The following is a 26,225-nucleotide window of genomic DNA, read 5'->3' as shown; positions in this document are numbered from 1 at the left end:
ATCACTCCTAAGAAACAGACACCAAACATTACTTAAGTGTCCAAAATGACCAAAGTCCTTCATTTGCCCATGCCTCAAATGGACAACTACCCAAACAAAGTGAACAACCTTCATGCAAATGCATCAAGGAATGTATTGCTTTTTCATTTGCTGCCCAGCCCTTCAAATACATGCACTAAAATGAGTTAAAACATGGCCTAAAAATGGAAAAAGGGGAAAAAAAAATATATGAATATTTCCCACAAAACTCTTTCCCACCCTTCCCTCTCCTTATGCCCCACCCACCCCCTCCCTTTCATAAGCAAGTATTTTAACTTTTTTTTTCCTTTTATCTGGCAAAAGAAAAAGTGATTCTTGGTAACCAGAATCAAACCCTATGGTCTCTTTAGTTGGGTCTGGCTATGCCTTTCTAAATTCACCCAGCTCGGTGTCAAAACCATGCCATTTAAGATTCTTAAACACAAAATCAGACCTGCCTAACTCACCCCTTATGGTGGTTTGCCTATAAACTTAGTTTTTCTCTGGCCACTTTTGTCTTAAAAAGGTTCCTAATTGCCAATCAGGGCCACATCCATAAGATCGTCATCTTCCTCCCCAATCATAAAGTCAGGGCTGAGCCTTGAGGGCCTGTCTGTAGATAAAATTGTGTTACTTGTCATAGACAAGGACTGGTCTGAAGAGATGGGTGATTTAGACCAACTCTCTGGCTTGAGACTATGAGATTTTTTCTTGTCTCGGTCTTTGTCCCGGTCCCGGTCTCGATCTTTGTCTTTTACTTTCTTCTTTTCTTTTTTGTGCTTCTTATGCTTTTCTGTGCTGTATTCTGGAAGTGGTCGGATACCATCATCTGAGCTGGGACTGTTCTGATAAGATTTCTCCGCTATGGAGGAGCCTGACTCACTTTCACTGTCCAGATTCTGGGGAGTATATGCTGGTGACTTACTATGGCTAGGAGAGCCACGCTCATGCTTTGGAGTGGAACCACTGATGAGTGGAGAGCCATAGTTTTTGGAAGAGGCCATCTGAGGCCTGAGCCCCTCTCCACTACTTTCCCCAGGTTTCTGCAAAGTCACTTTGGCTTTAATGCTGGGGGAACCCCCATCATGCTTGCTGATGATAATTTTTGCCACACCTGTGCTCCCCACATTTTTTGACTCTGAGGTCTTCTTAGACGAATCCACTGAGCCCCCCGAGGTGGAAACCTTGGATTTTTCTTTATCACTTTTCTCACGCTTACCCTGGAACTCTCCTCCTGACATGTTATGTTTGGAGGACATAGGATGGCTAGAAGAATTTGTGCTCACCCCCATCTGGCCATCCATTGGGTCTTCACCTCCAGGGCCACTCGTGACAACCCCATGCTTCAGTTTATCTATGACAGCTGTTAAGGACGGCTTCTTATTTCTGCTGGGGGATTTCCCTTTGGAACTCCCATGCTGGTTCTGAGAGGAGGACATGGAAGAGCCACTTGAAGAAAAGGAAGAGGAAGATGCTGTACAAGAATTAGATGATGGGGGAGTTTTCTGAGACAATGAGCCTGAGGATCCTAACCCTGAAGATGACTTCATGCCAGTGCCTGAACTAGTTCCAGACAAATGAGAACCACCAGAACCTGAACTGATGGGGGACTTGGCTTTAGAAGATGGGGGAGTCCCAGGGACAGGCTTCATTGGAGAGGCAAGCTTATCAGAGCCTCCAGGTGGCCTTGAATGAGAAGGGGATATGTTTGGTTTACTTAAAGAGGGATTCATAAGTGAAGATGGCTTCCCTTGAGGTTTCATTTTAGTGCTGCTGGAGCCACTGCTCAGTCCATGCTTGGTAATGGGAGAGGAGCCTGGCTTCCCCCCAGACTGGGATGAATTTTTAGACTGGCTAGATCCAGTAGACCCTTGGCTAGAATATACACTGCTACTTAACTTGGAACTTGAAGAACCTTCTGATTTACTGCTTTTCATCTTGCCTGAGTTGGAAGCAGAAGATGAGGAAGAAGAGGAGGAAGAATGGCTATGGTGGCTTTTACTGCCTGAGGAAGACACAGAGCCACTGCTGGTATACTGACTATGGGAGGAGGGCTTGCCCACCATCACGGTACCTTTAGGAATCTGAATAGTGATCTTGGGAATAGGTGGTGTGGCAACACCTGGGGGAGTCTGCGATCTTCCTGAACTGCCTGGAGATTTGGATCCACCTGTACTGGTAGGTGGGGTGAAAGGTCGGTTAGAAGAACTGTGAGATGGAGACTTTCCCTCAGTGTCTGCCTTCTTTCGCTTTGGAGGCTTATCTTTGCTTTTACCATCGTTAGAAGGGGTCCGGCTGCGCTTCCCTGGTTTGCTATCTAATCCTGGCCCTGACAGACTACTATTACTGCTGCCATTGCCTTCCTTTACTCGCTTTTGAGTCTTTTCTTTCCCTAAGTCCCCAGTAGTCAATAAAGGACTCTGGCTACCACTGTGATGCTCCATGAGATCTGTAGGACCCAAAGCCTTACCAGTCACTGCTATAATACTGAAATCAACTGTGTCAGCTTGGCTATTGCCTTTAAACTTAGTCTCCCCATTATCACCTCCAAGCATTGGCACCCCCAAAGTATTTAGTGCCTGAGATGCAAATCCTTTGAAGTCATCATTATCTCCGCTTTGGCTACTTTCGTCAAAATATTCTTCTCCAAAACCACTTTGGCTCTGGCTGTTCAACAAATCAGGATTAAAATCTACTCCATCAGGAAAAAAATGATTGGTAGGAGAGTCACTACTGGGGCTTCCAGCAGCATCTGCAATTAGGTCAGCTGGATCTGTGTATGGATTTTCATTATTATTGGTTTGAAAGACATCAGGGTCAAAGAGGGCACTCTGAGAATGCCCAGAGCTTGAAGAATCTCGAACAGGGGTGCCAATGGGTGGGCAATCGTCACTAGTGCTGGGAAGCTTAGAGGCTTCTTCTGCAATGTCTGAAAGGATATCAGTTACATCTGGGCCAATGCTGTCTGAACTGGATAGCCGGACCATCCTTTGAATACTGGGCTGGGGGTGAGGTACTGGTTGTGGGTAAGTTGTTGGGGGAGTACTGCACTGGCTTGGAGCTGGAGTGATGTGTGGTGTATCCAGCGTGTCTGCTGTCATGTTGACATCAAAGATAGGGTTCTGTGAGTCAACATCCATTGAAAATAGCTCCCTCTGAAAGTCATCTTCAGTCTGGTGCTTGGGTTTGTCAGGTGGTAATCTTGATGACTTCTTCTTCTTTGTCTTGTTGCTTCCCGGGCATATTTCCATCCGGGGTGAGCCGGAAGAAGAGTTCTGCCTTTCTAAAGGGCTGCTTCCATAAAGGGTTGAGAAATCCTGGGCAGGATTATCTTTAAGAAGGTTCATGAGCATCGGGTGGTTCTTGGTGTTGCCGGCCATCGAAGAGACAGGTGGCGGCGTGTGATGAGGAGGGGTCGGACTCGAGCCAATGGTAGACCCCCCGTTCCCTGTGATTTGCAACAAACTGGTAAGAATTGGGTTCTGAGACACCTTGCTGAAGTCCTCCCCATGGCCCACCGACTCATGCCGATCTTTGATGCTCATGCTCATATTAAACAAGGTGGTAATGGGACCCCCCGGAAAGGTGTTGGTTGGTGTAGTGGTACCACTCATTGGGTTGTTGCCTGTGGTCATGCCATACCCTGGGCTGCTAGCCGGGGGCAGGTTCTTTTTCACCATGTCTTCAACTGTCTCTGCAATGAGGGACAGTGCTGGGGTGTCGGCCTGAATGGTTTCAGCTTTCCTCCGAATAGCCCTCATCGTCACAGGGATGGACATACATCTGTAAGAAAAGATGGAAAAAACAAAGTTACCAATGTACTAGCTGCTGAATGAAAACAACTTTTATTTGGGAGAACAGGCTTTAATTCTGCCTGAGTTTCAGACATGCCATCAAAAGTTTGCATTAAGCAATTTTCAGGTAAGGCAAGTAACCCAAAAGGCAGGAGTAGTTCTATAAAATGCCAGAGCTTTGAGCAAATTCATTCTAAAAAGAATCTGGGGGCGCCTGGGTGGCTCAGTCGGTGAGGCATCCAACTCTTGATTTCGGCTCAGGTCATGACCTCACAGTTCATGAGACTGAGCCCCACAATGGGCTCTGCACTGACTGCACATAGCCTGCTTAAGATTTTCTCTCTCTGCCCCTCCCCCGCTCGCACGCACACCCTTTCTCAAAAAAATAAACTTGATAAAATAAGAACCTGTATTAGTAAGCAATCTCAACCTCTTCTGAAGCACTACCAAAACCAACCAACCATAAACAGAGTCCAAATTAGATATCATACTGAACTAAAAGAAAACTGATAATGAACTTGGTAAGAAAATGCCCTCCTTTTGGGGCTTCACATGTGACTAATGAGATTGCTATTTGTCTTAATGAACCACTAGAAAAATTTCTTGACCCATCAAGTTCTAAGCTTTAATGGCTTAGATCATCCCAACACTATACTGTGAAAAATGCTATTATTGGTATAAAATCTTGTTTATTTTAAAGTAGTTTTTATCTTACAGATAAATTTATAAACATATTTTTGAAAACACTTTGCTCCAGAACATTGTAACAACCTTTCTTAAAAGACCAGATAGTAATATTTTAGGCTTTTGAAGATCATATGGTTTCTGTCCAGCTGTTCTGCCATCTGAACTTAAAAGGCACCACAGACAATACGTAAATGAACAGACATGGCTGCGTTCCAATAAGATTTACTTACAAAATAGGCCATAAGTACCTACTCCAGAAAAATCTCAAAATTACATACTAATGTTTCTGGGAAGCTGACTGCCTTAAGTATCTTCCCACATGCCACCATTTAACATATTACATATGTTAAAAAGTGAAACAAAAGGTAAGTGAACAAAAAATCTACATCTTATTTCAGCTCTCCCCCTCCTAAAAGAACCCTAACACTGGGCCTAAAGTTACCTACCTTACTTCCTATTACTCTCATAATATTTAAAACACCAAAGCTCACATTGCTTTTGAATCCTAAAGCAGAGGAAGGTGAATTCAAAGCAGTGACTATATGCTCTCCTCCTAAATTTCCAGTTCAATCTAACACTGAAAACAGCACTCCTTATACTCCTCTTAATGGGACTCTGAAGGAAAAGGGCCAGTGCTACCTTTGAACAACTTTGGCAATGAAGTCATCTGTGCAGATGAGTGCATCTGACAGCCCCTTGTACAGTTTACAGCTCACATGTGTTGAGTCCTGTACATCCATAACCACTGAAAGACAAAATACATAGGAGGTATTTGAGAGAGACTCAGCTTCTGATTTTTCAAAAAGAAAATAAAGGGACCAAACCACTGCCCTAAGAGAAGTGCTAGCCCCCTCACAACTCACCACACACCAGGGAGTCATTCACAGGGTGCTGAAAAGATACGCTGAAACGGGACTCTGAGAGGGGACACACTTCAAATTGGAGGAGCCCAGGAGAATCTAAAAAGCAAAGAAAAGGATCATAAAATAATCAACCAAATATTAGATACAAGTAAATACTAATCCCTAAGTATACAGAAATTCTGTCTCCTTAGAAACTAAATCCCACACATTTTTTAACACACAAAACTTACTACATCATTCAGAGGTGATAGAAGGAATCAGATTCCAAGGACTATGCCAGCTTATGTTATAAATACTCCAAAACAAGCAACTAAACTTCCATTTTCTAAAATGAAAGCCATTTGATCCCTAAATTACTGGAGACCTTGACAGATATAAACACCTTGCCTTGAAAGTGAATTCTGAAAAGAAACTGGCCAAGAAGAGTTTTTCATTCTTTGTGATAAGCAGATATCCAGAACCACTATAATAAACCCTGCTATCAGTGTTTGCAGATGTTAGCTATGCAACCCATAGTTTGGTAAGCAGGGATCTAGGGGCTATCATGTAAAATGATACAGTTATGCCGAATACACGTATGTAACTATCATCATAGGTTCTTAAGCCAAACACGCTGGCAGCCCAGAGATAAGGATCATGTACTTTCTTGGAAAAAAGCATATGCATCTCTGCAGGACTAACTTTGTAACTATCTTACGAAAACTAATATCCAGATGTCCTGAAACCATCTGGAGAATTCTCCCAGGATTCAAATACATGACATAGAAGGGTCATAAGCACACTTGCATGTGGTCAGTGCCATTACTCTAAAATTTCTCATTTTAAACCAGTTCTTATTCTCAAAAATGCTATCTCCTGATTTAACTTCCCTGTTTCTTTTTGCCTACCACTTGCACTGATACATTTCTATTTGTGAAGTGCTTTACAACTAAGGTAAAAAATTAACTGTGGTTAACTAGAGCAGCCAAAATTCTTTTCAGGGACAGCAGGATGCAGTTTTCTAATAGCAAACTGCATTTGAAAAATAGCAGCATTCAGAATCCTGGGAGAAAAAGCAAAGGGCACAGGTCTTACCCCCTTTTAAGCTTAAGTTCCCCAAAGAATGGGGAGATGAAATATACTCAGGCAGGACTAAAAGCTGGGAAGCATTGTCCTAAACAACCTTGATTTAGATATCAAGAAATCGTCTCTGGGATGCCTGGCAGCACATGCGACTCTTGATTTCAGGGTTGTGAATTAAAGCCCCATATAGAGTGTAGAGATTACTTTAATAAAGGGGTGGGGAGGAAGAAGTCATCTCTTCCTACAGTGTCCCAAGTTCTACCTTACATATCTGCTATAAGATTCAGGCTTGTAGGTACCCAATTATATCACTGTATGCAGAGAAAGAATAAATGCATTACAAACAACTAGTGGTTTCCAAATGCCAATTTATTGATGAGTTCTATCATAACTATTTGTGGAGCTTAAACTAGATTCCCAACTCCTACCACTGAGGTTCTATATCAATTTACTTGGGAACGGAAACCAGTTTTAAAAGTTCTACAGGGAATATAATAGGCCACCAATTTAGAGAACCACAAGAGTAATCAAGTTTCCATTTGCCAATAACTATATCAAAAGGAAAAGTAGTACCTTCTTTCAGAATAGTTCTTTTGACACAACTTCCTATTAGGGTGTTATAGGCCACTTGATGTCTGATCAGATTTAGGATCAGAGGAACTCGGCCAGGGTGCTGAAAGGTGATTTTGCTAACTAAGGTTCCCTGTAGACTTCTGCCATCTGGAAGAGGAGCATCCTTGTTGAGGAAATAGCAGTGCTGCTGACCTGGAAGAGCCTGGGCAAAAAGAACAAAAGAAATGAATGCTATTTATTCATCCATCATGCTTCAACCACAGAAGCATGGGGGGGGGGGGGGGGGGGGGACAACCCACTTCTCAAAAATCAGCCGCAATTCCTTAGTGAATAATAAAACTCCACAGTGAATTATTTGGTCAGCTGATGTTATCAATTACTTGGCTGAAAAGACCTCTTTTTTGTAAATGTTCTGCTAGTGGTTTCCTAACCTAGCTAAAAAAAATTACCTCAGAAATCTGTTTAAAAAAGGTTCCTGAATTCTAAGTGCAAAATCTATATTTTAAATAAAACACCTTATATAATTTAATGCAGTCAGAATTTGGGAACTACTACTTTAGTCTAGACTATCATCAAACATTCAAATAAATTCAAGTCCAGATGAGGTTTTGGAACCTTCCTTAATTTATTCATTCCAGGACTTCTTTGCATGTACTTGAAGGATCTTTTCAGGTCATGACACTTGAAAGAATTAAACATTAAGAATTGTTAACATCTGGGGTGCCTAGGTGGCTCAGTTGATTAAGTGACTGACTTCAGTCTAGGACATGATCTCACGGTTGATGGGTTTGGAGCCCCATATTGGGCTCTGTGCTGACAAGCACAGAGCCTGCTTGGGATTCTCTCTCCCTCTCTGCCCCTCCCCCACTTGCACATACTTGCTGTCTCTCTAAATAAATTAAAAAGAAAAAAATTCTTAACATCTACTTAAAAGCTTGTAAAAGTTCAGGATACCATTATGAGACTTTCATCTGAAATTTTGGCCATGAAATGTACAGTTATATCCTGACTTGGAAGCTCATGCTCTCTTTCTTCAGTATGTTTCAGAAATTTCTGTGATTTCCTGCCTGAATGAGGAACTAGAAAATGGCCCAGTAGTCCAAAAGATATGTTTCTGACCTCAGTATTCCTATAAAGGAAGATTCTGATCCTGGGTTCAAATATAACTTACAACAATCTATAAGCCTTACTTACAGCATAAAATCGCATGTTGTGATTCAAAGGTATGGGGTCAGGGTCCTTTGACAGCTCAAATTGAGTGATTAATTCATAGAGGGGTACATAAGTTGGTTGAGTTTCAAACAATGGAATTCCTGGAAAAACAAGAATATAATGATCACAATAACATCAAATGGTGACAGCTCTGTTTTCCCTTTGTGACTTCTATTTCATTCATCCATTCATTGAAAAAGTACTTACTAATAAGCATTTACTAATACACAGCACCATGACATTTATACCCATCAGTACTTTTTTGAGACCTGCAAGACTGAAAGAAGTCTAAAATAATCTGAATTTGAAGTTTGTTTTTTACACTTTTAACAAGTATTACCTCCTGATGCTTAAAACTCACCTGTGCAGTTCTGAAGTTTCTGAACAAATGCTCTAGATACTGGGATTGGCTGGGGAAATTTCAAGAAGAAACAGGCAGGAAGATCAACACTGTTGGCACTGGTGATTAAGGAGAAGGAGGGAGTCCTTCAAAAAAAAAAAAAAGGGGGGGGGATGGTTGGATTTTGACTTGATACAAAAATAAAAAATCTAAACATTTGTTCTTAGACATGTCCGTATCATTTAACAAAAGCCTATCAAAAAAGTTCACTCTTTCAGGGGATGCCTGGGTGGATCAGTCAGGTAACTGTCAGACTTTGGCTCAGGTCATGATCTCACAGTTCATGACTTTGAGCCTTGCATCAGGCTCTCTGCTGACAGTGCGGAGCCAGCTTGGGACTCTCTCTCTCTCCTCTCTTTCTCTGTCCTTCCCCTGCTATTCTCTCTCTCTCTCAAAAATAAACAAATAAATATTTTTTAATTTTACTCTTTTGGGGACACCTGCCTCAGTCAGAAGAGCATGCGACTCTTGATCTTGGGGTCCTGAGTTTGAGCCCCACATTGGGTGTAGAGATTAGTTAAAATTAAAAAATAAATAAGATGTTAAAAAAAATAATAGTTCACTCTTTCAACTTTCTTTCCCCAGTTCCAAAACATCCTATTCATTAACCCTTACGTACTTAATCAAACATCTATCCTGAGACAGGCTCTCTAGTTATTACTCCAATATGACTCCAAAACAATATAAATCCCATGATAACCTAAAAAACTGAAGCAATCATTAAACCAAGGGAATTAGTACAGTTCTCCTCCTTCTCTGTCAGGATAGACAATGTGTTCTATAAGCAGACTTCAGACAGGAACATTCAAATAGATATTGAAAAAAGGAATTAAAAAGAGAAAATAAAAAGCCAATCTCTAGAAAGTTAAGTGAGAGAAGAGCCAAGTGAAAGTATTACTTATTTCATACCAGGCTTGAAGTTGGAAAAAATAAACTTTGCTACCCTGGAAGTATATTTAACTTACCATTTGTTGTCAACTGGATGTGACCCCATAATTAATGGTGCAATTGGAAGTTTATACATAGCAGATGTTCCTTCTATTGTCACTGATGCATTCATGCCCAATGATCGAGGAACTGAGAATAGGAAAGAAAAGGGGTATTCTCCAAAGTAACACAAATTACAAGGATCTTAACACTTAAAAACAAAAAAACAAACTACCTTCTGCATAATTTGCTAACCCTAATTTGTCAGATAATATAATACCTGTATGACTTAGAAGTTTGAGAAGCTGCCTTCTAATAACCAGTATTTCTGTCAGTAAATAAAACAAAATACAGGAAACCATATACTCCAAAGAAAAAAAATTTTAAAAAAATTTTTTTAATGTTTATTTCTGAGAAAGAGAGAGAGAGAGCATGAGTGTGCACGCAAGCACAGGGGAGGGGCACAGAGAGAGGGAGACACAGAATTTGAAGCAGGCTCCAGGTTCTGAGTGGTCAGCACAGAGCCCAATGCAGGGCTCAAATTCATTTACAGAGAGATCATGATCTGAGCTGAAGTCAGATGCTTAATGGACTGAGCCACCCAGGTGTCCCAATTTTTTATTTTATTTTTTTTATTTGAGAGAGTGCAAGTGGGGGAGAGGAGTGGGACAGAGGGAGGAGAGGAGAGAGAGAGAAAATTTTAAGCAGGTTCCCACGCTCAGTGCAGAGCCCGACATGGGGCTCAATCCCATCACCCTGGGACCAGGACCTAAGCTGAAATCAAGAGTTGGATGCTCAACCGACTAAGCCACCCAGGAGCCCCTTAAAGGCACATTATCGACATTTACTTATTTTCTCCAACTCCAGAATGCTTTTAAATAGAATTATGATTATAGGATAATCAATGACTAAAGTTATAAGGGAACCAAATGAGGGATTAGGCCATTTCTCATTTTGTTTTAGTATATTAAAAAGCAAATAGAGGGGCACCTGGGTGGCTCAGTCAGTTAAGTGTCTGACTCTTGGTTTTGGCTCAGGTCATGATCTCACATGTTTGTGAGTTGGGAGGTCTGCACTGTCGGTGCAGAGCCTGCTTAGGATTCTCTCCCCGCAGGCACATGCTCTCTCTTTCACTCTCTCTCAAAAAACATGAATAAACTTAAAAAAAAAACAAAAAAAACCATCCATTATTGTAATTCTTTAGTAAGCTGGGTAATTTTTTCACCTTTAATGTTTAAAGGGGATTATTTCAAGACAAATGGTTTATATCTTTTCATTCATTCACCTACTTGTTCATAAGCACCTATTAAGTTTGTACTATTATGTATGTATGTATGTATGTATATACGTACATATGTATATACTTATGAGCATGTGTGTGTTACAGATGCAAACTGAGAGAAACAGCAAACTTTGGTAGGGATGGCAAACCAGGAAATACACACAGGCTTGGGCGTTCAATTATTTTAAATATTTTTTAAACACTGAACAAAACCTTCAGTTGCTTTACAGTTAAAGCCTTACCATTATTCTCATGCAAAATGATGGGAGATGTAGTCTTATCATCCAGCAGATCAGAAGGAGAGGCATAGTACTTCAAGTTCATTAAATGACCTATGAAAAATAACACTTATCACTATATATTTATCAGGTAAATTAGAAATATAGAAAAACATTCCCATTTCTACAAAACTACATGAGAAAATAGCTTCACAAATAAGAGGATTCATGCTCCAAAGCAACTTATCAAATATAATGGCACCAGAAGTATTAATTCTAGTGCCAACAATTTACTTCACAATTTAAAAATGTAAATGGGGGAGGGCAAGAAGCATTGACACCTTGGAAACCATCTAATAATACACAAGACTGCTAATTTTCTCCCTGTGCTTGTAATCCCAAAGTGAAATTTAAGTAATGACCCCTTAACTAAAACTAAACAATTTTCTAAATAAGCAACGTAGGATCACATACCCCCACTTCTTGGAGTAAGATGGCCAACACTTCCATGAAGAATCTTATCCAGGGGACCAGCATTGGTTGCTTTCCTGTGAGAAAAAATGATCTATGTTTGCTTGTATTTTAGCCCTGAAGGTATTAGTGCACAATGTATTAATGAATTCAGCTGTTAAAATTCTTAGAATACTAATTTAATGACTCTTATAACTGGGCATAGAGCAATTGTATTTCACTTTCGAAGAGATCACTTACAAGTATAAACCAGTATGTAATACAGTGAACAAAAATTATAAGTAGACTATTATTTATAAGACCAGAGGCCAGGTTTGACAAGTCTTCAAATAAAATTGATGGAATACCAACGAACAACTTGGACATACCAATACTCAGAAAATGGAATGTGATCATTTGGGAAGTAAAATGAGATGGACAAGATATATGATAGAGGACCCTAGTAACACCCTAGATGAAAAGCTTTAAGAACAAAGTACCCAGAAGGTACAATTCAACAGAATTGACACCTTAGCCAGTCTTACCAATACATAACTGCCATTTTAGATAGATCCTGTTCTAAGGATTGGAGAGCCAAGTACATTTTAGTCTTCAGTTTGCTAGAAAGTAGATGAAGAGAACAAGAGTTAAAGAGTTGAAAAACATACACACAGACACACAGACACACACACACACACACACACACACACACACACACACACATTAACATTCCCTTGAAGGCAATTCTATTTGAAAGACCCAAGCTAGTTAACAGAACCCCAGGTAGGTTAAAAATAAAAATGATGAGCAAGTTCAACAACAACTAATTTCTTTTCAGCCTAAAAATCATGTTGGGGCACCTGGGTGGCTCAGTTGGTCTAGCATTCGACTTTCGTTTAGGTCATGATCTCACAGTTCGTGAGCTGGAGTCCCACATCTGTCAGTACAGAGCCTGCTTGGGATTCTCTCCCCTGCCCCTCTCTCTGCCCCTCCCCCACTTGCAGTCTCTTTCTCTCTCTCAAAATAAATAAACCTAAAAAAAATCAACATGTTGAAGACATCTCAAAGATTATAATGTCTTTTAGCATTATATCCATTAATGCAGATATTATTTATTTAAAATACCTTCAAAAGATATAAAATTGGAAGCTATAGGTTGTCAGTAGGAGAAGAAATCACAAATAAGATAGGGCAGAAGACTCGGCAAGTTTTTAAGCACAAGTATATTTATACGAATTTTTCCAACAAAAGCAAAAAAATAAAGAAATACTTACTTGTCCCCTGGAAGGTTATAAAGATTAACAAGACCCTTAAGGTGCTTAGAAAATTCATCAAAATTTTTTTCCCTATAAGGAGTTCAGGAAAGAAGGAGGAGAATAAAACACAATTACTACTCAATCTTAATGCAAAGTACCAAAAAATCATGGCTATATAAAACTAATTTTAATAATTTGCTTTACTCTTTTTCCCCCCAGCCAAAGTTTTCTAGCATCAATCAAAAGTAGCAAAAGAGGGGCGCCTGGGTGGCGCAGTCGGTTAAGCGTCCGACTTCAGCCAGGTCACGATCTCGCGGTCCGTGAGTTCTAGCCCCGCGTCGGGCTCTGGGCTGATGGCTCAGAGCCTGGAGCCTGCTTCCGATTCTGTGTCTCCCTCTCTCTCTGCCCCTCCCCCGTTCATGCTCTGTCTCTCTCTGTCCCAAAAATAAATAAAAAACGTTGAAAAAAAAAAAATTAAAAAAAAAAAAAAAAGTAGCAAAAGAAGGGGCACCTGGGAGGCTCAGTCAGTTAAGCATTCAACTCTTGATTTCAGCTCAGGTCATGATCTCACAGTTTTTGAGTTCGAGCCCTGCATTGGGCAGAATCTGCTTGGGATTCTGTCTTTCCTTCTCTCTCTGCCCCTTCCCACACGCGCGCGCACACACACGCGTGCTCTCTCTCAAAATAATAAGGTTAAAAAAGAAAAAAAAAAAGTAGCAAAAAAAAAAATGTTTCCCTTTCTCCTTCCCATTTTTCTGGAGAAGGTACTTGTAAGCAGTACAAAAGAGTCAAAAAGACCTAAAAGTTCATATATTACAGTAATTTGCTCCTACATAATGAGACTTGATTTAAATAAATCACTTTCTGGGGCGCCTGGGTGGCTCAGTCGGTTGGGTGTCTGACTTCAGCTCTGGTCATGATCTCACAGTTCGTGGGTTCGGGCCCCACATCGGGCTCTGTGCTGACAGCTCAGAGCCTGGAGCCTGTTTCGGATTCTGTGTCTCCCTCCCTCTCTCTCTGCCCCTCCCTGGCTCACACTCTCTCTCTCAAAAATAAATAAACATTAAAAAATTAATAAATAATAAATAAATAAATAAATAAATCACTTTCTTTTCCTCTTAATATGTAACTGAGATGATTGAATGTTGTGAGGGAAAAAAAAAACTTTTGATTGGAGGAAATGGAAGTCAAATAAATTTGGAAAATAGAATACTTGCATGCATATGGCAATCTAAGGGTAGAGAGGAAAATGAACACTAGGAGAGAGATGAGAGGCCTGGAGAAAAGGAGATGAGCACTATGGAGGCAAGCCACATATTCGAGAATGTTCCTATGACGAGATCTGCCCCAGAAAAAAGAAAACTACTACCTAGACCCCTTGCTTCCTAGAACCCAATATTCGGGTTTGGATTCTTAGTCAATTAGGCTCTGTGGGCAGGCTCAGGAATCCAACACAACTCAACAACTCTAATTCTCTGTATCTTATTTCAAACTTAAAAGAAAAAAAAAGTTTCTTGAAAGCTAAATTGCCCTACCAATGTCAGATATTTGGTCAGGCATTTATTGAGCAAATATGAGCACTTACTACCCAAAATGCCATGAAGACAGTAAAAAGAAACAAGAACAGCAGCAAAATAAACCCTCTACCTTAAAATTATCACCTATACAAAGTGACTAAAAATTGCACACAAGGGCTAATATTCTTTCTGAAGTTCCCATTTCAAAACATGCTTACAAATTAACTTTAGAACACCACCAGTTAGTTCATAAATTGGTGCAGTCTCCTACTCCAGGATTAGAACCAGAAGTATTGGCTTTCTGGACTATTCTGGTAACACACCTGTTGCTAGACTTATAAAAAGGTTTTTATGTTGCATTGCAATTTTTAAAAGGTGGTTCAAACTTGGCACATTTGGCTAGAAACACATTAAAATGATTACTGCAAAGGCCGACTGTAAAACTTATTTCCTCACTATTAACACCTTAAGACATTTCCACGTAGTATCTGAGAACTTTGCTATATTTAAAACATAAAATTGATGTAATGACTTTTTCAAAATCCCAGAAAGTAAATTTCCACTCAATTTAAAGGGAAAGGATAATCCAGAAGGAAATGCCATTAACTGCTAAGAAACTCTTCAAGCCTAGTACTTTTCCTATGATGGGAGTTTATCACACATACACCTTAAATGTAAGACAGTTTTTCTCAAAATTAAAGTGAAAATAAGTTCTTTTCATGACATAGACTCAATTCTCTCAAGCCTTCTCTCATTCAATAATTAGTTTCTATTTATTTTTGTTGCACACAGAATTTTTGAGGCTAGATCAGTTTTCAACCAGGAGTGATTTTGCCCACCAGGGAACATTTAACAATATCTAGAGATATTTTTTATTGTCACAGGTCAGGAGATAGATACTACTAGCAACTAGTGGCGGGGGGGGGGGGGCAAGAATGTGGTTAAACATCCTACATTGCACAAGGCAGTCCCCTATAGCAAAGAATTTTCCAATCCAAACTGTCAATACCGCCAAGGTTGCAAAATCCTGGGATAGACTAAGTTGAGAAACCAAGCTAAGTCCATACTGAAAGTGAACAAACATAGACTGAAAAATCTTGACCTAAGAAAATAAGTATGTTCCTCAGGAGAGTAAACTTTTTCTTTTCTTTTGATAAAGATAATAACTTCTGACCAGCCTCAAGACCCAACTATAAAGAACAGCATTGTCTGCCAGTATCAGGGAACATAAACATCATTTGCTTACCTTAGTTGCTGTACAAGTTCTGGACAGCTCTGAAATTAAACAAATCATGTTAAAACTTTAAACTACTTTAAGGCCTTTGAAGACATCAAAAGTTTTTCTCTTTTATTAATAGCACATGCTTTATAACAACAACATTAAAACTACAGATGATCCTTATATTAAGATATCAAAAAGCAGCTTCTTTCTACTTGGTAAACCATGGGGTTGGGGTGGGAAATTCAAGATCAAAGTATATGAACTAGTTTATAATGGAATCAACTTTCAGTAGTTTGTTTAAAACAGTAGGACCTCTCTTTAATGCCATCCTTGGAGTCCACATTCAACTGTCTTGGTTACACACATTAAACATTCATCTCTATTACAAGATTTTTCAGAGACATTAGTTATGTACAAGATTATCTGTCCTTTTTGATTATTAGCTCTTTGAGGATAAGAACTTTAAGTTATTTATCTCCATATCCCCAGCACCTATTGTTCAATTGCGGCTCATGTTTGTTGATATGAAATGGAAAGGGTTCCTCTAGCGTCTCCACTTGTCAAAGCCTTTGGATGATGTCAGAGATGGACCCATGTTATTCTAAATTCCATTCTAGAGCTATTGACATTACATTACAGCCCATCACATCATCTCTACAGTGGCTCAAGAAAAAACCTAAGCCCAAGCTATTTCAAACCCCAACAATTCATTTTAAAATTAATGTCCCTAAGTAAACCCCACAGATTCCAGTGAAATATCAACAGCACATACCACAGGATTCTCCCCATGGTGAGCCACTTTTACATCACAAAGCTGTCCTGCAGGATCTAACTGCACTTCCACATAGAACATATCTGACGTGATGTAACATTCAGTGCCACTGGCACTGAGATGAGAGCCCAGTCTAGCAGGAACAAATCAAAACAAAAATTAATAGAAGACACATAAATAAAGCCACCCAAAGTCAACACTAAGTTAAATACTTCTGCCTAAGATAGACTACTTACCCATTCTGTCTTGCTATAGACTCCAAACGGTCAGTCATTGCTGGTAAAGATGTTACTAGGAAAGGGTAAAAAAAAAAAAAGGAAATCACAAAATCCTCCAAATAACTTAAATTTTATTCTTCAAAAACCAAAACATCCTAAGGAGTATATCCATACATTCAAGCCATTACATCCAACAGTTCAAATGCTTAGAATTTTTGTATGTTCATAAGTTAAGACTTAGCTGTGACCTAAATAGTAAGGGTCAAAAAAAAGACCTATTTGAGGAGCACTTGGCTGACTCAGTTGGTGGAGCATGCGACTCTTAATCTTGGGGTTGTGATTTTGAGCCCCAGTTGGGCACAGAGCTCACTTTAAAAAGATCTATTTGAGGGGCTCCAGGATGGCTCAGTCAGTTAAGCATCAACTCTTGGTTTCGGCTCAGGTCATGATCCCACGTTTGTGGGTTCAAGCCCCACGTCAGGCTCTGTGCTGACATCTCAGAGCCTGGAGGCTGCTTCGAATTCTGTGTCTCCCTCTCTCTCTACCCCTCACCCACTCGTGCTCTGTCTCACTCTTTCTCAAAAATAAACATTTAAAAAAAAATTAAAAAGATCTATTTTGGGGGCACCTGTGTGGCTCAGTTCAGTTAAGCCTCTGACTTCAGTTCAGGTCAAGATCTCATAGCTGGTGAGTTCAAGACTCAAGTCAGTTTCTGTGCTGACAGCTCGGAGCCTGGAGTTGGCTTCAGATTCTGTGTCTCCCTCTCTCTCTGCCTCTCCCCTGCTCACTCACTCTCTCTCTCTCTCTCTCTCTCTCTCTCTCTCAACAATGAATAAATGTTAAAAAAAAAAAAATTTAGAAAAGATCTATTTGGAGCGCCTGGGTGACTTAGTTTAGCATTCAGATTCAGTTCAGGTTATGATCTTGCAGCGTGTGGATTCAAGCCCCACATTGGGCTCTGTGCTGACAGCTCAGAGCCTGGAACCTGCTTCAGATTCTGTCTCCCTCTCTTTCTGCCCTTCCCCTGCTCTTTCTCTGTCTCTCTCTCTCAAAAATAAATAAACATTAAAAAAAAAAAAAAAAAGATCTATTTGAAAAAATTATCGGACCTTTTTCCTCTCCCTTTTGCATTACTCATTTGGGACAAGTTATCTTTAACTTCAAAAAGACACATGTATCTGCTAATGCTAGAATAAGGAAGATTAACATCAAAACTAAAACCAACATAAAGAAATATTCAATATTCATAGCACCATTATTCACTACAGCCAAAAGGTGGAAACCCAAATGTCCATTCATGAATGGAGGAATAAAAATGTGGTATACACATGCAAAATATTACTTAGCTTTTTAAAAAAATGTTTATGAATATATTTTGAGAGAGCTGGAATATAGGATCAGAGAAAGAAGGAGAGAGAGAATCCCAAGGAGGTTTTGCACTATCAGTGCAGAGCCTGACCCGGGGCTCATTCCTATGAACTATAAGATCATGACCTGAGCTGAAATCAAGAGTCGGATGCTTAACTGACTGATCCATTCAGGCACCACTATTTAGCTTTTTTTAACAGAGAGGTAATTCTGATACATGCTACAAAATGGATGAACCTTGAAGACATTATGCTAAGTGAAAAGTCAGTCACATAAGGACAAATACTGTTTCATTCCACTAACATGAGGTATCTAGAGTAGACAAATTCTTACAGAGAGAAACTAGAATGATGGTTACAAGGAGTTGAGGAGAGGGAGAAAGGAGAAATTACTGTTTAATGAATACAGGATTTCAGCTTGGGAAGATGAAAAAGTCCTGAAGATGGACAATGGTAGTGATGGTTATGTAGCAATGTGAATGTACTTAATGCCACTCAACTATAATTTTAAATGGTTCAAAGGGTAAATGTTATGTTATGTATATTTTACCACAGTTAAAAAGTTAACAGCCTCTGCCTCTACGTACCATAGTATTTCCACAGATTGGGAAGGGCTACCAGTTTCTTAACATTGAGACTCTACGTTGAGTTGGAAGAAGCAAAGTGGGATTCTCTACATTTTGATGAACAAGGATTCTTAACCATCAGAAAAGGAAACATTAGAAGGGGCGATGAAGGTTGTAGGCACCTACTCTCAGACTTGAGATGTCAAAGAAAACCCAAGGGGTGGGGGTGGGGGGGAACTATTCAGCTGAATCAAGTTCATTTGTGATGGATCAGAGTAAAATCTGTTTTTTACTTTCATTTCTCTCCCAAAATACACAGAAGTAGTAATTATAATCATAAATATTCAAGCTCATGATTTAAATTTTATTTGCTTTCCTGAAAACACTGTCCATAACAATGTAAAAATCCTTTAGAGTCAAAATGTCCATTTTCTTATTGCAAGTTAATTAGAAGAGAACATCTGAAGAAGAGTGCCTGGATGGCTCAATCAGTTAAGGATCTGACTTCAGTTCAGGTCATGATCTCACGGTTCAAGAATTCAAGTCCCATGTTGGGCTCTGTGTTGACAGCTCAGAGCCTGGAGCCTGCTTTGGATTCTGTGTCTCCCTCTCTCTCTCTGCCCCTCCCCTACTTGTGCTCTGTCTCTTTCACTCTCAAAAATAAATAATAAAACATTATAAAAAGAAACTGGGGGCGCCTAGGTGGCTCAGTCAGTTAAAAGTCTGACTTTGACTCGGGTCATGATCTCACAATTTGTTTGTTCAAGCCTCGCATTGGGCTCTGTGCTGACAGCTCAGAGCCTGAAGCCTGCTTTGGATTCTGTGTTTCCCTCTGTCCCTCCCCCCACTTGCACGGTCTCTCTCTCCCAAAAATAAACATTTAAAAAAAAGACAGAGAGAACATGTGAAGAAAAAGAACTTTCCCTTGCTACCTTATAGTTACCCTCCATCAACTATCTTTTGAGTCTCTACCAGTCTCCCAAATAGGACCAAAAATAAATGTTTCAAAATTTCAGGTGAGATCTCATCTTGGGGTGCCTGGGTGGCTCAGTCAGTCGGTTAAGCATCTGACTCTTGATTTCAGCTCACGTCATGATCTCACAGTTCATGAGTTCGAGTCCCACATCTGGCTCTGCTCTAACAGTGCAGAGCCTGCTTGAGATTACCTTTCTCCCTCTCTCTCTGCCCCTCCCCTGTTCTATCTCTCTGAAAAAATTAACTAAAAAAAAAAAAAATTAAGAGGTGGTCTCAACTCCATAGTGAAAACAAGAACATCACCTAGCAAAGAAAGTTTATCTATCTCAATTTATATTTCTCATGTAAGTATAAAATAGTCTTTATAAAAACTGGGCATTTTAAGAAAGCATATTTCAGGGGCACTTGGGTGGTTCAGTTGGTTGAGCTTCTGCCTTCGGCTCAGGTCATCATCTCCCAGTTTGTGAGTTCAAGCCCCACATTGGGCTCTCTGCTGTCAGTGCAGAGCCCGCTTGGGATCCTGTCTCCCTCTCTCTGCCCCTCTCCCTCTTGCTCTCTCTCAAAGATAAACCTTAAAAAAAAAAAAAAAAAAAAAACATATTTCAAACATGTTTACAAACCTTTGAGAGCTTTCTGCAATGTCTCCAGACAGCTGACCAAATGTTGGTGCCCTCCAGAACTCATCACAACCCTCTTCTCCTATAATAAGTAGGAAAACATTCAAGATAGAAATTAACCAAGCCAACAGTGTTTCAGGTCAATGGACTTATCCTAGTAGTAATATTTCAGGATAATCCTCAGACTATATGCTATAGGTCTATATACTCTATATTCTCTACATACTCTGATAATCTATAGACTCCTGTTACTCTGTCCATCCTTCCACAGGAGGAAAAGTTCATAAACATGGATACATCCATATCCACATACATGAAGGTAGAAAAAAAGTATGCCCAGATCTTATTTTAGATTAGGAAGAATCAAATACAATAAATGAGATCAGCTTCCCGCAGAAGTAACTACATCCTAAATTTAGTCAGTTAAATAGGGTGGCTCAGGAGATCTGGCAATTCCCAAACCTAACAAGGTGATTTCTGTGTAATCTAAGAAATATAACCAGACCTTAGTAAAATTAGAGTAACTCTAAAAAACAGAACGTGTAGTCCAGAAAAAGGGACTCCCAAAGAACAAAAGATCTGACATAGTTTTTCTAACTCTATCCAAAGAAGAAGTTCCTCTCTGCAGAACATTCTATTCTCTAGAAATGTGAACAGCTTTATGATACAAAGATAGTTTTTCAGGCCTTTCCATGTCCTAAATCTCTCTTTGTTCTAAGAAACAAACAAACATCTGATTAATAATCTGGCTTCCCTTGTATCTTGAATAGATACGGGGTTGCTCTGCACAATGGTAACCAATATTCTGGTAACTGGAAAGATAAACTCTCTGTGGTAGATTAATAAATTGGAATTCTGATTTACATTTAGTCTACTGAGATTTTGTTACTATGTCAGTTGTTGAAAACTCTTCAAAGTCTTAATACACCAACAAAATTAGGTTTCTGAATCTGCAGAGTGAGAAGTAGACAGTAGAAGCTATGGTGCCCCAAAACCAAGACACTGGTACCCCATGAGAGGGTCTTAGTAGCCATCTCGAATTCCTCTATCTCATGATGTCTAATGACAATATCATTTACAGAGCATGTTTCCAACTAGAATATGACTACCTTGTAGTATAAAAATGACAACCTCTGAATCCTCAGACAAGAAAAATAGCCATTCTTCTTTTTAAAACATTAAAATATACATATATATTTTATGTACATAATCTTCAGCCAAAGGATATACATATATTTCTCGAATTTAGTTACATAAATCTTTAAGCAACACCACACTTTAATATCCATTATCTCACTCAATCCTCAAAATAAAACTATGTGGAAAAGCAAACTGGTATTGTGTGCCTCTATTTCCAAATAAGAAAACTGAGACCCAGTAAATAATTTTTTCAAAGTCACATAGCTACTAAGAACTTCAAATATAGGTCTTTTGACAGCAAATTTAGTTCTTTTGCTGGAGCTATACTGATATGATCACATTAAACACTAATAAATCTATTAAACTGAACTTACTATGGACCCAAATTAAGACTTGGTGGGGAGGAGGGGGTACTTTCACTGAAGTATATAACATATATACAGAAAAGTATATGAATCTTAAGTGAAGAGATCCATGAATGAATTACCACAAAGTGAACCCCCGCCGCCCCCCCGCCCCATCATTACCCAGGTCAAATCACAGAAGTAAAGTTTTCCTACATCATTTGACTACCACTGGAATCACGTGAATGAACTTTTAACATCCAGTCACTACCCCTTATCTTCTACTTAACTTCCATTTAAGGGCTCCCCATACTGATAAATGACTCAAGAAGTAGTAGTTGACAGAGTGAACAGGTGAAGCTTATTAAGAATTAATCGCAAACTCTACTAGCAGTGTAAATACATGAAAATACTATCACATTAGACTCAAGGAGCGGGGCGCCTGGGTGGCGCAGTCGGTTAAGCGTCCGACTTCAGCCAGGTCACGATCTCGCGGTCCATGAGTTCGAGCCCCGCGTCAGGCTCTGGGCTGATGGCTCAGAGCCTGGAGCCTGCTTCTGATTCTGTGTCTCCCTCTCTCTCTGCCCCTCCCCCGTTCATGCTCTCTCTCTGTCCCAAAACTAAATAAAAGTTGAAAAAAAAAATTAAAAAAAAAAATAGACTCAAGGAGCTTAATAGCAAGTGAAGAACAAAGGTCTCCCTACATCAGTCTATCATATGTGTCTCTCCTAGGTGTATTTCTAAGCACCTTTGCCTGAAGTACCCCAGTGTACTATAGCTCATGATTAACATAATTTTATAAACAGAACTTCTTAGGTAGACTCAAGTTGATGTGCACCATGTACTCAGGTGTTTTGTGATAAATAAGACTGAGGACACACTATAATAATTGGTTTGAAAAAGTCTACATGGGGAGCTTAGCTTATTAAGTAATTATCTAAGCACAACACTTTATCCACCACCATAATCCTCACCATGACTTGACGCACAAGCTTAATGGTTTCACTCCAAGGTCTATTTTGGTTAAATTTTGCATGTAGCCGTTCCAAGAGAGAACTCATCTTACTCAGCTTCTCCGACTCTATGATACAAATTAGAAAACATCATTAGAAACTCTTTCAAGACATTTCAATTCTTCTTGCAAAAGAAACCCCCATACCTCATCCTTGGTAAGAACTCAGTTAAAATATTTTTCAATATCATTTACTTCAAAACATACAAATAATTTATTTTTAACGAGACAACACAGAAATTGGGGTCTAAGGAACTCCTTAAAACATAACTGGTTTCTATTCAGTCTTTTAATGAAAACCAAAACAAGAATCACCTCTAATCATGTTTCAGGATCAGGACTACAATTTAGTGACAAAATCATTTCATGATATATGTAGAGCATACATTTGAACATGGCCTTACTATGGTTAGTTGGTTTTCAATGTGAAATACAGGCTTTTTAAATTTTTTGATGTAACTCTAATAGATCAATATATATGTATTATCAAGAAAACAGGCTGTATTTGTCATTTTGATTTTTCAAACTAAACCTATATGGATAGGAAATATGTCAACAACTAAAGGATAAATTTCCGGTAGAGGTAAGAGAAAGGTAGAAAAGACCTCGGTTTCTGTCCTGCGAGTGAACAAAGCTCTTATGCTCTCCAACCCCTTTAATTTTTATTACTGAATTATAATTTTCATTATTGAAATTTAGTTGATTTTTATTTTTGAAATGTTATTACATTTATTATTGAATGATAGTTTTTATTTTATTATTGAAATATAGTTTTTATTTATATTTTCATTAAATTTTTACTTTTGAAATATAGCTGACCCTTCCTCTAATTCGTGTACTTCTAGTATGAGCAAGGACCTGTATTAGAGACCACTGGCAATACAAAAACTTGCAATATGGAGTGCCTGGGCGGCTCAGTCCATTAAGCGTCCAACTCTTGATTTCAGCTCAGGTCATGATCTCATGGTTTGTGAGACTGAGTCCCACATCTGGCTCTGTGCTGACAATGGAGCCTGCTTGAGATTCTCTGCCTCTCTCTCATGCACTCTCAAAAAAAAAAAAATGAATAAACTTAAAAAACGCACACACGCAATATGTCTGAGATGACATCTGTGAGGGTTTTTAAAAATTATTATTACTGAAATATAATACGAGCAAGGACATGTGCTAGAGACTGCTGGCAATGCAAAACACACAATACGACTAAGATGACATCTGTGAGGGGGTGTACCTAAGTTAAAGTGGAAATAACCATGACACAGAGCAAAATGAGATATGCTGTTAAAAACAGAAACACATTACTACTCAAATGCAAAAAAGGAAAAGTTCATTATTAGTTGTGGAGATATTACAAAAAAAGTGACAGTTGATGTTGACATTGAAAGATGAATACAATGTCAGCAATCAGAGTTAAGGCAGTGGCATTTTCTAAATCAAGATTCAAACTCCTTCCAATGTCCTCATATCCTGGAAAACTGGTTTGAGAACTGTTTCAGCCAGTTTATATAGTTTTGAACACATTGTTGGCAATTCCCACTTCCAAGATTCACTCATTCGAGCATTATTTTATGTGCTGGAGATACATTAGTGAGCAAACTACATGAAATTCCTGTCTCGAGTTTCCCTTTTACACTCATCAGTCCTCTGCACCAAAGGATATACTTTTCTTCTTCCTCTTCTTTAAAATACACTCTCCACCCCCCTTTTCCTTAAGAAGCCTGATGATAAGTACTTTATACGAATGCTCAAATCAAACGCTCATATCAAACACGTTCTGGGTCAGGGACTACACAACCATGAGTAAGGCAAGGCCGCTGATCTAACAAAGCTCAAAGTGGAAAAGATGGATAAACACTGATACAGTGATTCTTATTAACAGAACTATATCCAAAATACTAAGGAAGCCGTTAAGAGTGTAAAACTTTATAGATTCTAAGATTCCAACAGAAAAGTTGTTTTTCAGCAGTTGTTAATCTAGCCATTGAAACGATAAATTCAACGCATTTTACAAATATACAATAGTACAAGGTTTGACCACTGTGACATTCTATAGAACTACTGGCTTTTAAAATCTTAAGGTCCTATCATTTCACTCACGCCGAAACATCCTCCAATATTTGACACACAGCTTTATATCATTATAATAATATAATTATATTTTTAAACGTCATTATTCAAACGTCCCTTCTAAAACAAGGTGTAAGCAAATTATAGATTCACTCGCCTGATCTTCCATTAACTCTAGGTTAAAAACGTCCTGAGGCCCAAATGATTGCCCCTAGCTAAGCAGGAAACCTTCACATAAGTTGGGAGCCCGCATCACCCCAAAGTCAGAGTCCTTCACCGCCAAAGAAGGCACAGTCAGAATCTAAAACTGACACCTATCCCGCCTCCTGGACTCCACGACCTCGGGAGCGTAGGCCCCCCAGCTTCTTCCACAGATTGGCTCCCCAAAGCTGTGTCCCGCCCCCTGCTTTCCCCCTCAAGTCACTCACCCTCGGTTTCCCCCTGAGCCTTCATCCTGACGGTGGGGAGGTCCTGAGTCCTACACAAGAGGATAAGCCCTCCCCCACCACTAACGAGGGAACCAAGTTGGTTCGGGCTTTCGGAACGCAGGGCACCAGCCGTCCCCACTCTTCCCAAGAAGGCTCAGTCTGAAGTCCCCGGCGGCAAGAAGAGAAGGGTGCTCCCGGCCGCCGCCATTTTCCCCACGGAACTTCCCAAATATCGCGAGATTAACCGTGATCCTGCGAGACTAGGAAAAGGGTTGGGCACGAAAATATCGCGAAAAATAGTGAATGTGGTACTTCTCGCGAGAATCACCCAATCAAGCTTTCCCTTAGTTCTCGGTCGTATCAAGAGTTATTGCTCCTAGGTATGGTGTTTGTTGTTTGGTAGTGCTTGGCTCTGCTTGCAAATGGCAAAGAAGTTCGTAAATTAAAATCCCGGAATCTCTTTACTGAAAGACTGGTTCTTCAAAGAATATTGGTATTAAAGATAATACGCTTTCTTGAGATACTAGATGGAAAAATTATCCTATAAAAATTATATTGGCTCTTTGTAACATGACGTTCCCAGCCGGTCCAATTCACTTAATTCCCATTTCCTAACTTTTTCTCAAATTTAAGAAATATTTCTCACGCAATTCCAATTTTTTTGAAGATCTGGGAGATTTTGAATTAAAGTAAACTTGTAGAGGTCAGAACATCGGATGCTATTATATTTAGGGCACCAAGGTGTATCACAATTGGTAGTGTTCCTATTTTGTAATCATAATAAAAACCGGCAGTTTAGCTTGTACTCGACACAAAGAATGTGTGTCCTATCTCTTCCATAAGTAAATCCTCACAACGAGAAATTTGGAGTAATGCTGAGAAGTTTGTGGCCACTGGAACTGAAGAACTAGGCTAAAATACAATGCATTCGGTGAAAATTCTTAACATAGTTATGGCTTTTTTTTAATGTTCTTTTTGCAAACACATCTTTGAAAATAACTGCTGTAAAGTTGGAGGTTACGGAGTTCGCTGCAAGGATACTAATGGTGGATTTCTGCTGGCTCTTCAGTCTCAGACTGTCCACATTTCAAAAATGCTATTCAAACATCCAACAAGGCCATTCCAGCAGATAACTATAGGCACAGCACTTAGATTTAATAAAAACAAATCTTGGAAGTGTCTGAAAACATGTCTATTACCACAAAGGTATCTATAACCATGCTCTTTGAAAGTAGAAT

At 39.4% G+C, this 26,225-nt stretch overlaps 1 protein-coding gene across 4 annotated transcripts; it reads right to left on the bottom strand.

Annotated features, from left to right (window-relative positions):
- Positions 1-303: 303 nt before the first annotated feature.
- On the bottom strand, positions 304-25,197 carry MED1 (mediator complex subunit 1). 4 transcript variants are annotated; one of them, XM_047845399.1, is made up of 17 exons: positions 24,988-25,197; positions 22,455-22,561; positions 20,000-20,078; positions 16,490-16,544; positions 16,254-16,386; positions 15,506-15,534; positions 12,761-12,832; positions 12,032-12,106; positions 11,511-11,584; positions 11,061-11,150; positions 9,575-9,686; positions 8,571-8,695; positions 8,192-8,310; positions 6,998-7,199; positions 5,363-5,458; positions 5,139-5,244; positions 304-3,801 (listed from the first exon to the last, which is right to left on the bottom strand). In XM_047845399.1, exons 1-17 carry the CDS (start codon positions 25,010-25,012, stop codon positions 549-551), a joined length of 4,752 nt encoding a protein of 1,583 aa, XP_047701355.1. In that variant the 5' UTR covers positions 25,013-25,197; the 3' UTR covers positions 304-548. The 4 variants fall into 4 exon arrangements, with proteins under 4 accessions (XP_047701355.1, XP_047701356.1, XP_047701357.1 ...); XM_047845400.1 differs by lacking the exons at positions 16,254-16,386; positions 22,455-22,561; positions 24,988-25,197 and having other exon boundaries at positions 305-3,801; positions 20,000-20,070; XM_047845401.1 differs by lacking the exons at positions 16,254-16,386; positions 16,490-16,544; positions 20,000-20,078; positions 22,455-22,561; positions 24,988-25,197 and adding an exon at positions 15,974-16,223 and having other exon boundaries at positions 305-3,801.
- Positions 25,198-26,225: the final 1,028 nt, after the last annotated feature.

Source organism: Prionailurus viverrinus, unplaced genomic scaffold, assembly GCF_022837055.1.
Source record: "Prionailurus viverrinus isolate Anna unplaced genomic scaffold, UM_Priviv_1.0 scaffold_35, whole genome shotgun sequence".
Lineage (NCBI taxonomy): Eukaryota > Metazoa > Chordata > Mammalia > Carnivora > Felidae > Prionailurus > Prionailurus viverrinus.
Note: the sequence above shows the minus strand (reverse complement) of the source record. Positions and strands in the feature narration are given on the sequence as shown.

Coding starts and splice junctions, on each gene's coding strand:
- MED1 (XM_047845399.1), bottom strand. CDS start 25,012: ATGAAGGCTCAGGGGGAAACCGAGG. Junction 9,687..11,060: donor CATTTTGCATGAGAATAATG/GTAAGGCTTTAA, acceptor TCCTATTCTCAG/TTCCTCGATCATTGGGCATG. Junction 7,200..8,191: donor ACAACATGCGATTTTATGCT/GTAAGTAAGGCT, acceptor CTTTTTGCCCAG/GCTCTTCCAGGTCAGCAGCA.